Source organism: Ctenocephalides felis, unplaced genomic scaffold (assembly GCF_003426905.1).
Source record: "Ctenocephalides felis isolate EL2017-DRISC unplaced genomic scaffold, ASM342690v1 CF-g0.4_SCAFFOLD_03571, whole genome shotgun sequence".
In the NCBI taxonomy this organism is placed as follows: domain Eukaryota; kingdom Metazoa; phylum Arthropoda; class Insecta; order Siphonaptera; family Pulicidae; genus Ctenocephalides; species Ctenocephalides felis.
Genome location: NW_020539725.1, coordinates 6,593,724 through 6,606,255, shown reverse-complemented (window position 1 = coordinate 6,606,255; position 12,532 = coordinate 6,593,724). Strand labels below are relative to the sequence as shown.

The window sequence follows — 12,532 nt, the reverse complement described above, 5'->3', positions numbered from 1 at the left end:
TGGTTGTGCGTTTTATATAATGTTCGATATAACTGTTTGTTTTAATATTGAGATATTGCATAACATTTGGCAACTTTTTATATTCCCAAGGACTTTTCTTTATTTGATCCTCGTGCATTTTTGATTGTTTATAAAAGCAGACTCTGAGAAAAATCTGATTGTATAAGGAGAATTAGATATAAAATGCAAAATGTAGCGCGATAATCTATCAGCGTATTTTCAATTGCAGTGTTCAAAGCATCAAGTTTAAAACTTTATTATATCTCAATTTGAGGATGTTCCATGGTGTAATGCTAAGCTTACGGACTCGTGTGAGTTCTGAGTTCGAACCCACTCTAGATAACCTGACATCGTGCAGTACCGATATCCATTTTGTTATGAAATTATAATCAAAATATGCTTTCAATGAAAATAACCCACTTCGGGCACTGCGGTGTAAAATGGCAATGGGAAATCTTTCACAATATTCTTCCCTGAAGCGAGTTGGAGTTTTTCTTAGCTCACAGATTTGCACTAGGGCAGTTCTACCCATTACACCTTAATCTCTCAACTAAAACAGTCTTTTTTTATTTCTTTATTTTTGCCTCAACAAAAAATATTTATGTATCTAGTATTAAAACTGAGATATTAAATAATGTGAAATAGACATGCATCAATAACTGATGTCTATCTCTCAGGTGTCATGCAAGAATCCAATCAGGATTTGTCATCCAGGGACGGACTGATGCTTCCTGATCTGAGGGGCTGTATGATACCGGGTGGAGGAGGTACATTTGAAGGACTCGATGTACTAAAAATTGAACCGCAGGATATTTGTGATCAAGAAATGACCATGTAAGTAGTTTTATATATACAAAAAATATCAATCATTGCATGTACTCATTTGCTATTAAAAAAAATACTTTAAAAAATTCCATTTAACTTTACTAAAAGGGTTATCAAATAGATCTGAAAAATGTATCACTATACTCAAAAATCGCTTAAAATTTTCAAGACTTCTTGTTTTGACTCTTTCATCGCAAATACTAACAATAAGTCAAAGTTTGAAAAAAAAAACAAATTATTATATTTGTTAAAGGGAAGAAACTCTAGAACTTTTTGGTGCTTTTAAAGTGAGTTTCATTCTCTCGGTATATTTTTGTAATAAATTTTGCGGACATCTATTTTATACAAGATTGACATGTATACATAAATCAATGATATGTGTCCCGTTGAATAATTCATTGTGCAGAAATTAATATATTATATTAGCACTTGAAGTATTGTGAAAGATACAAATCGAATAAGTCGTATATGGCGATATATGAAGGAATGTCGTATGTTTGGTTTATAAGTCGCGCATTACGAATAGTGTAGGCTTTTCAGCAAATACCGTCATCGTTGACATTATTCCGTTCACCTGTTCAGCAAAGAGGTGTCGATGGATTGAAAACATATTTGTAATTGATTGAAGATTCAATAATCGAGATAATTGAGGTATCAAGCTTTTAATTAATTGCCATCGGTAACATGAGATGTTTATATATTCGGCCTCCCAACCGAATGATTTTTAAGATGACTTAATCCTTTCCACTTACGTATTCGGAAAGGGTTAAGTATCACTAATATACAAGTGGCTTGAGAAATTAATTATTTTATTATTATTTCATTTTACGTGTAATCGGAACTTAAGGGTTCTATTAGCTCTTGCGATAAATTTCTTACAAACTACGCCTATTTTTTATGGATGGCAACCCAAACGGTTGTTCCATCTCTATGTGAAGAATTTTTTTTATTACATTTTCTGTGATAGTGATGTATTTTTATCGATGCAGCTAATTTATTTATATTCAATCAACACATTAGTAAGTGATTTTAGGTGTTTTCTAATTTAAAAAAAATTGCCAGCACAAAAAAAAACATTTAAATAAATACAACAATGTTAAAATTCTACTCTACTTCTAATTCTATTTCTTGAATTTCTTATAGTTTAAATTAATGCAGCATGAATAAACAAAAATACGTTTAACAAATTTAGTCAAAGTAGTACCATCGGTTTTTACTTGCAATTATGGATAGTAGAATATTCCCAAGTGCATCTAATAAAGTATTAGTTGTTTTAATAATAAATTTATCAAAAAGAGATAAACCAACCGTTGGGTGGCCTTCTAAACTACTTTACTAACAAGTAACGTTATTAACAAGTCATAACAATATAGGACTGTTAAGCTCTATTTTCTGTTAATAATTTAAAAAAAAAGTTGAAATGCATGCTATTTCTAAATATATATCTATATTCTTTACATTAATTAAAAAAACTAATTAATTTGCTTAATGCATGCAAAAAAAATAATATTAAAAAGTGATCCAGTAATACATTTATATGCTGCTATATATATATTTAAATATTAATATTTTTTTACTTCATAGTTTTTGCATCGTATGACTTTGCATCGATTGACTTTTATTTTAAATTACAGACTAAAATTGGCAAACTAAAGTTTTTTCGAAAAGATGTGCCTTACTCATATTATATTCAATTTTATTATGTACTTATATAGTACAAAAATATGTAAATTAATGCAATCTGCATTAATTATATTCAAAATCAATATATCAATAAGCTCTGATTTGTGTTGCCTTCTTAAGCTACGTTATTAATAAATCATAACAATATAGGACTGTTAAACTCTCATTTTTGTTAATAATACTTCTAAGAAATTGCTAATATATATTCTTTATATTCTGTAAATTTTTTTGAATAAATTTGCATATTTATGCAATTTTTTTTCATTAAAAATGTATCTACACTTGCATATAAAATATTAATATTTCTTTACTCTATAGTCTTTACATGGTATTATGTAAATGACTGGCATTTTTTTTAAATTACAGACTAAAATTGGCAGTCTAAAGTGTTTTGAAAAGATGTCCCTTACTCATATTATATTCAAATTTCAACAATGCCTTCTTTACTCTTTAACATAATTGTTCTATATTTAACCAATTTTATTATATATGCACTTATAGAGTAGAAAAATATGTAAACTAATGCAATCTGCATTAATTATATTCAAAATCAATATATCAATATATCTTATTTTCTTCAAATGTGCAAAAATTGATTTATTAAACAACATTATTGCATAAAATAGAGTTTAATTGTACGCGGTCAAAAGGTTGCAAGCGCTTATTTCTTCGCGACATAAGATATGCAAGATGTAGGCGTATTTCCTGTTTAACTACTTTATAAAGACTTAAAATTATAAACGCGCCGTGTCGACAATAAAACACTTCAGAATTCTATGCGAAATACAAAATTTGCAAAAACTACTTAAATTTATGAATTAAATTAGACATCTGATAAAAACAACATGTAGTAACAAAATATTATGTTAATGAGATAATGAGCTAAAATGCTATTTGATTTTGCAATTTGCAAAACTAATAGTATAAGGCAATGGGTTTATAATTTAATTTTAATTAAATCCCAGCAACTTTTTTTTATTTCAAATTTAATAATAAAATGGTAAACTGAAATAGACTTTCTAATTTATTTATATCAGTATAATAATTATAATATATAATAATTATAATATATAATAATTATAATAATAACTAATTAGTTTGTAAGGCGGGGCATAAAGGTCCAATTAGAAAAAAATGCAGAGTTTGCAAAAAATACTTAGGTTTGTGAATTAAATTAGGCACCTGATAAAAACAACATGAAGTAACAAAATATTATGTTGATGAGATAATGGGCTAACATGCCATTTGCAAAACTAATAGTATGTGGCAATGTGTTTATAATTAAATTCCAGCAACTTTTTTTTTATTTCAAATTTAATAATAAGAATGTAAACTGTAAAAGACTTTCTCAGTGATCAGTGCAATAATAATAGTAATAAGTTCAATATTCCTACTTTGCATTATATATATATTGCCATTTTTTCTATTATTTTTATAGTAAACTAATTAGTATATAACAAGTATATTATAAGGTAAAGCGGGGCACAGAGGTCCAATTTGACTTTGAACAATTATGGTGTGAAAACCAATTATATCACAACAAATAACAAATATGAAACAAACAGCTATTTGACTAAGTCCAGTTAAAATGCCAGTTTGTCAAACATTTGTAACCTGGTCTTTTTTACCCCATAAGCGGGGTTAATTGAGACGGCCAAGGTTCAATGTATTATTTTAATTCTGAAGGGATTTTACAAAATGATAGCTACATTATTCATCCAATGCAAAATATAAATTGCATGGTTTCACAGATATAACACTGTAAATAACCTTAAGTTTAGTATTGTGCCAGAAAAATTTATCAGCAGAGTCTAAATAACTATTTCTTTAATTTATCCCTAGTAAAATTGTTTTTTCATCTTAATTAACTTTTTATTTGTTATTTTCAATTTTTAATATCTTGGCTAGGGTAAAGACTAGATGATCTTTTTTACCCCTCTCAGGTGTAAGCATTTGTAACGGTTATATAAAAGAAACTGTTAAATCTAACTTAAAATTAAAATACATTTTATAAAACAATTAAATAACGTATACTTAAAAATTATAATAAGGTCTCATAAACTAAACAACAGTGCTCACAAACAAAAAAGCTAACAACGAAAGATAACATTTTTGTTATGGATTTTCAAACAGGTTATGGTTTCAAATATTGTTGTTAAAATTTTTTTAGCCTTACTTGTTTCTCAGATATGGGTAGTTTATTTTTTCAACCGCGACCTTTATGCCCCGTTCTACCCTTCATTATTATTAAATTACTTATTACAAGTTTAAATTATTTTAGATTTGTGTACTAAATTAATAAAGATTATATAAAATACTAATTTGGACAGGGGAGACTAATAGATAATTTTGATATGCAAAACTCAAAGAGAATAATAACTACTAGAATTAACGAATCCATTCAAGGCAATCATCTTCAAGTACTTCAAATATGTGTTTTAAATTTTTTTTATAACCGATAGAATAGTTCATATAATATTTTAGTCAGTAAATCCGTATATGAGTAGTAAAATTATATGCGACGATTATTATTTATATTTGACGTACTATTTGGCAAATGCTTTTATTTATGGTAATTTTTTATTAAATTCATTGGACAATGAATAATCGAATTCGAATGAAAGTAGCTTAATTTAAAATTAAATAATTACTGCATTGAAGCGTTTAATCATGCATAACAGACTCGTCTGTAGAGCAATTAAGTTCAATTATAAAACACGTCCACGTACATGTTATTCCAAGAACATCAGTGAGATCCATAAAATTCCCAAAATACAGATCTCAGAACTTGCCAAACTGTTATTAAATTATAATTGTATATGAATACTCATCAAAAACAAATGGATATTTTTGGAAGTTCTGATTTGTCTGCCTGTCTAGTTTTTTTTCTAAAATAATTTATGCAAAATTCATACATTTTTTTTCAAACAAAATTCAAGCAGGGCAATAGAAAATTATTCTGAAATAAACGTACATAATATCTTTAACAAGTTGATTGCCGCGGCAAATTAATATAAATCTCGCAATTCGATATTTGAAAATTTTCAATTTAATATTAATTTCTACTGCATAGTTTTCATCAAAATTCAAAATAACCGCAATACATAGAATATTATTTTATTTCTACGAGGTAATTTCTTGTTACCTTTTGGCATCATAGAAAAGATCGCAATTTACGAGATATCTCGTAGTTGGCAGTCAACGTATTAAAAATTAAAAAACTTAACACACAATATTTTCGTACACCAAAGACATATAGGTTTTTCTAAGGCAATTATGCAAATTTGATTGCATTTTTAGATGCATATATCTCAAATAATTGTTTGTATCAGAAGTTATGGAAAGACTCATTTAAATCTTTACGAAATATTCCATTTCTCTTAATTTGTTGACATTTCATCAAAAATTTTTAATTAAATACTAGCAGATATAAAACCAGAGGCATTGAAGAACATATGATGTAGTAGTCTTAAAATTGGACAAGTTTGAGGATTATTGAAGTAATTCATGGCTAAATTAATGGATAAAAAATATATATTCAATAGATGGATGATGAAAAAATAAGCAGCTATTTTTTTTCTCCAAAACTCCACTCCAAATAGTAAAAGTTGCTAAAAAAAAATTATTTGTGAACTGAGAGTATATCAATCTTGATATCGTTTGTTGTTTTGCACAACATTTAACTAAAATTACAAAGTAGTTCAATTGGGTATCACCATATATATGTTATAAGAAACTGCACAATATCTCAATTTTAACAAAAAATACTTTAGTATTAACTTTAGTTAATATAGCATTCAAAACTATGAAAAAATGGGATATGGAAGCAAAACAAGAAACCTGAAATATAATTTTATGAAACAAATAAAACATAGTCGACTAAGGGTACAAGATTTTGAAACTAAATTATGTTTCTAGAAAGCTTCCAAATTAGCCCAAACTTCTCAGTATATGTTTAGAATCGGATGCACATAAAACCAAATTCATTCAATTATACTTGTACGAGTTTTAACTCGTTTTAACATTGGAATGGAGTTCTTTACTGGATCACGTCGTAAAACTGTTTTAATTTGATCTCTGAAATATGCATTAGTTCCTTTAGTGGATACAAAGTATTTGCAACAAGACCATTAGAAAGTGTTCACCACCTACGGTTGTCTCTAATAGTGTTAGAAATATCGCACAATTCTATACAAGACATTTTTGTCACATGTGACATTTATCATACAAAAATATTTATCTTTTGCGAACATAAATCTTGTTCACAATAGCGATATGTAAATGGTTCAAAAATTTAAATCAGCCGTTTATATTATTATGTATATTTTATAGATATATTAAAATATAAGAATATGAAGAGAAGCAAAACTAATAAATCAAAATTAATAAATAAATATATTTGACTTCGTTTAATTGCGTTTATGACTATTATTAAGTTTTATTGTATCTAATACTGGACAATCAATGCATGGAAGCAATACAAATAATTAATTAATAAGTTCCTACAAATAATTAATGAATAATTTCCTTTCAAATATATAATAACAAGTAAACATAAGTTACTCTTTCACTTATTTTGGGCGATCTCAAATATCATGGGACAATAACATAGGAATAATAGTATGAGAACAATTTCTCACCAAAACTCTAAATTGACCACTACTGTAAAAATTGAATATTTGGTAAATGAATTATTAATTTTTTCCAAGATTATGCTAATAAGGATCTATATAAAATTTATTCCAAAACTATAACCACCACCCACAATTATTGACGAATAATTATCCTATATGTTTAGGATCTTTTCCTTTACTTTGGTTTCAGTAGATTAACCATCTACAACTAGCAGATAGTGACCAAAACCGTAAATGTATAAAAATAATAAATATTATATTATTTAAAAGTACATTTGTCAATGAATATGAAATCACCACTCCAATCATTCATGGAATGTTACAAGGTAGGGTAAAAAATGACTCTTACTTGGGTGGCAATAACTACGTTAGCATCGCCATTCCCAAACCCACCAAGCCTGAGAAATAACCTAAGCACCTTTAACTGGTCAGACGGCAATGCCATAACAATATGAATGCATATATGATAGATTAATATTAATATCTAATATGCTTACACCTGCTTCATTCATCATCATATCATCATATTCACAAATTTTAAAATCACGGATGATTTATAATTTTTATCTATTGGTTTCAGTTTTCATCATTTACCGCAACATCCACATCTCATGCAACAAAAAATGAATTGCTCACCAATAATTTCACTCTCGACTACTCCGCCTCGAATAAAACTGCGATCTCCTGCAGAACTGCTCCGACCAGAAGCTAAGAAAAAACCATTGCAATATTCTGATCTGCCTTATATGGGTGAAATGACTTTAGATAGTAGCAAGCCTCGACGTGGACGCAAGCCCAAGAAAGCTGACATTTGTCATTTGATTTACAAAAATTATGGCACCACTGTAGCCGATAATAATTCTGCAGCAACTCCAGCGGTTGTTCCTAACATCATAGACATAGAAAAGGTTGGTAGTCTCCTAGAACAAAGGCTCATGCAAGAGGAATCACAACCGTTAAATTTATGTGTACGAGATGCGCCACAACCAACTTCAGAACAAGAGGATCACCTTTTGTGCTATCCTATGGCTCTGTATTACCAAAACTTAATTGCTGCTGCTGCAGCAGCCGCAAACACGCCTGCGGCAAGTACGAGTCCGCCACAAGTCCCACGGGAAAAAGTACAAGGAAAACGCAAAAGGTCGGCGATTTTTATACCACCTGCCCCAGTAGAAGGCACTACAAATCCAGCAACGGAAGTTTCAATTTGCAAATTCAAATTCACAGGAGGAGCTAAGCCAAGCCTTCAAGAGAAAAAAATGCTTAGTGTTGATTCAGGCGGAAATTTCCGTTATTACAGTGGAACTGGCGATAAGTCAATGCGAGGATACGAGTTTTTTCCGAGGGAAACTATGCAGGCAGGAAAACCGGAACAAGTTATCCCCGAACAAATCGTTGAACCGAAATCCAACAACGTTGACCACAGAAGGAAGAGAAAATCTAGGAGGAGTTTACACAGAGAGCGATTAGAGCAAACATTCAAAGAGAAGGGATTTTTGATACAAACACAAAAACTTGAATCAGCTGAAGGTGCAACTTACTGCAAATTTAGGCAACTGAGAAAATTCACTAGGTATTTATTTAGAAGTTGGAAAGATTATTTGCCCGGAGAGTTGCAGAATGGTGAAAACGGCCAACCAGTCCCAGTCCCTATTGAAACTGGGATGTCATCCGAGGGAGCAACAAATGTTTGATAAGGGTTTTAAATAATATTTCCAATACCTTGTTGAGTTTTTGAAGTTATCGCAATTTAAGTTATGAATCAACTTTGAAACCAATTAATTACCAAATATTTATATATGTATTTATTTGAAATTTTGACATATTTGTTTATTTTGTACATATTGTAAATATTTGTAATTTTATACTAATTTTGTAATAAGAATTCTTTTTGGTAGAAAAGCTTTAATATTCTGCAAAAATTGGTTGCTTTTCTTGCCGATTGTGCTGAAACACTGCCAGCTAAATTCATAAGAATAAGTGAATTAATCTTAAGATATTGTTAACGATTTTTAAATATTCTTCTCTGCCTTAACATAGCTCTTTAAATAATATTTAAAGGCTGTATATTGATAAAAATTATTAATAGGAAAGCCAAAGACTAAATGGCTATTGTAAATTTATAAAATAGCTACTGTTATTTTATGAAATATCAAGGAGTCTCAACCTTAATTCTAGTCACTAACAATTGTTCTAGTCTACAACTAGTACTACATTGATAATTTAAAAATCGACATATGTGAAATGTATATTAATTAAACAGTACAGAGTTTTTGTTTTAGATTGAATGTTATGTATAATGTTGTGATTTTATATATTGGAAAATTATGTGAAATACAATTTATTTTGTAAAAATGGTATTTGGTTGATAGGCATTTATATGACAAGCTGACCATCGAGACATTGTTCTAAAATTTTGATGAATTATAAATGATAATCGAAGATATATGAACAAAATCTAAATTACTTAGGAAAAACATGTGTAAGTGGTTGCTTGAATATTTGAATAGTTGCGTACACTTCCTAATATCTGTAGGTGAGATGTTTACATATTGATTTTTCAAAATTTCTATATATTTTTAGAAACTATAATTAATCAACTCAACCATCAAAATCTATATCTTTCTATTAAACTGATAAACTATTGTTTAACTATATCAAATAGTAATTCTTGAATTGTACCAACTGCAAAATATTTTTTCACTAATCAAAAGTGTTTTAGATAAAACCTTGCGAATTGAATTCAATTACTATGTCGGAAGTAATTCATATGGAATAAAATGCAATATGTAATATATGTTATATGCATAGTTGAAAGTAAATCGAAAACACAAATTGCTGATTTCTCGACAATACTTTCAATCTCAAATTCAGGTTAAACTATTTTCTTTTACTAATGCCGCAAATTTCTTGTTTGTATTATTTATATATTACATTTTATTGTATTGTAATATAATTTTATTTATATTTATGTCATGGCCAGGTAATGGCCTAATTTGGTATAGTTATATACTGGCGATACATATTTACATTAATATTTATTTTAATATTCTATTCACAGAACTGGTAGAACAAAAAGACATCAACAAATTATTCGAAGAATAAGTTCTCAGAGATAAGGTAATAAAATATATTTATTCTCTTTATCAATATATACTATATACTATTTAATAAATATATTCACATCATTTATCACATTTTCCTTCAAATCCGAAGTAGTATTTGAACATATGTCCACAATTGTGTTGTTCGAGGAATTTAAAAAACTCTCCCATATCCATATGTTTATCTGTTGACTTGACAACGTTTTTTTGGAATATCTTTTCTTCAAAATCATGAAAGTGTCTTTCATTTTCATAATCATCTAACGTATCTCTTTTAATAACATTAATTTTCTGCCAATTCATAGATTTAATAGCCGACCACCATTCTTCACAATTTCTCAACTCGCCTTCTATACAAACAATACCAGGCTTACCAGGTAAACAGAAACGTGTTAAATTTAAAGCTTGAGCAAGGTTTAGAATTTCTTTTCGCTTCAATTTATTATAAATATGGTGAGAATACACCCAGAATCTGCAATAAGACTCTTGTTTTGGTTGTTGTACTGTATTGATTTCAATGTCATTTGATTTTGAATTCATATATGTCTGCGTGGATTCTTTAATCCATTCAATTATTTGGAATAAACAGTAATTGTCAGTTATTTCTGTTAAAAATTTATCCAAGTCTTCGTTCAAACAACTCAATTCTGATCTGGACAACTTTGAGCAAACTACGTAAACACTTGGTCTCGTATAGGGAAAAGTATTGGGCAAGTTAAAGTTTATTTCTGTTTTATTACCATTTAGATTTAAGTTTAATGAAAAATCTAAACGATTAGGTACATCTATAGATGCTGAATTTACGAATTCGTTTACATCAGCATGAACACCATGGTCGCTTATTTCGAATTCTCCTGGTTCCATGTAAATCGATTGTAGGGTTTCTATGTCCAGAAGTTGTTGTTGTAGGCATTCTTTAATATTAACTTTATTATCTTTAATGTATTCATATATTGCTGACATCTTAGGTTAGAAACAAGTGTAAACATTAAAATAAATTTCACAATACCTCTGTCAAAGTAATAAATATAAAAAAAAGTTATGGTACGTACACATATATTATTTTCTCATAAAATACTTAAGTTTATTTGGAATTTAAAATAATTTATATGATGTATGTCAAATTATTATATTATCTAGGATGTGATGTAGTTAATCAAAAAACGTGTCGAAGTAGGAGTATATATAAGGTTATCTTTCAAATAACCATTGCCATCTGCTGGAAATAATATTTATTCGAAACAATGGAAACTTTTGTTGAATTTTTTTCGTTTTATCGACCTCAATTTTGAATTTTTTTTCCAAAAGCAATTATTTTGTCAAAACAAGTAGAAAGTTTTTTGCATCATTCAAATCGGATGCTTAGTTCTCTCAAAAACTGCCACTTTTTGTACAATTAGCTCGGCATCTCTGAAACGGCTGGGCCTGACTTTGCCAAAAATTAATCACCACTTCTCCCCATCATTACGAACTGAATGTTTTGTTCTCGTAGGGAAAAGTTATTGTAATTGTCCAAAAATCGAAATCTTTTACATTTCTTCACGTTTAGAAGGTTTTTGAACAATTTAGCATACTTCAGAAAAAACGGATGTGTGTGTGTATGTATGTATGGATACAATTTTTCGTCAACGTTTTCTAGCGCACAGATCAACCAATTTGAATGGTTCAAAAAACATCCGATTCCTATTGATAGGGAGATGTGCTGCTTAGTTTTTTGCAGAAAATAGAAATCGAGTTTTTGAGAGAACGGAGCATCCGGTTTGAATGATTCGAAAACCATTTGATTCCTAGTGATAGGGAGAAGTGGTGATTCGTTTTTGGCAAAGGCAGGTCCAGCCGTTTCGGAGATACCGAGCTAAATGTCAATTTTTTTTTTTGTATATCGAAACTAATTCAAATTTTAATTTTAATTTTGGCTAAAGTTCTAAAGCTCACTTATATACTTTAAATAAATAATTTTAACTTTGTAATTCATTTTATATAATTCTTATAAATATTAGACAATGTTATAGTATTTATAATAATCTATTTGAAAACATTCAATATTCCTCGAACATTTCGTTACGGTACGGGAAGTTCCGGCAATTTGCTTTAAGGCACGATGCCATACACCACTATAGTTAGATCATTTAAATTGGATGCTCCGTTCTCTCAAAATCTCGATTTCTATTTTCGGCACTCTTTGCTCTATATCACCGTAACGGCTGGACCTGCATTTGCCAAAAACTAATCAGCACCTCTCCCTATCAACAGGAATCGAATGTTTTTTAAACCATCCAAATCGGT

The 12,532-nt window shown here is 29.0% G+C and overlaps 2 protein-coding genes across 2 annotated transcripts; one reads left to right on the top strand and one right to left on the bottom strand.

The window, feature by feature from the left end:
• Positions 1-677: 677 nt before the first annotated feature.
• On the top strand, positions 678-8,836 carry LOC113385522 (the record flags this gene model as incomplete). The annotated part of the gene is given in 2 exon segments (XM_026623375.1): positions 678-834; positions 7,723-8,836. Coding segments are annotated over 2 exon segments (1,266 nt in total).
• A 1,491-nt stretch (positions 8,837-10,327) lies between these two features.
• On the bottom strand, positions 10,328-11,361 carry LOC113385520 (RWD domain-containing protein 2A-like). Its single transcript, XM_026623374.1, has one exon. The coding sequence runs from the start codon at positions 11,207-11,209 to the stop codon at positions 10,328-10,330; it is 882 nt and encodes a 293-aa protein (XP_026479159.1). The 5' UTR covers positions 11,210-11,361.
• Between the last annotated feature and the right edge of the window lie 1,171 nt (positions 11,362-12,532).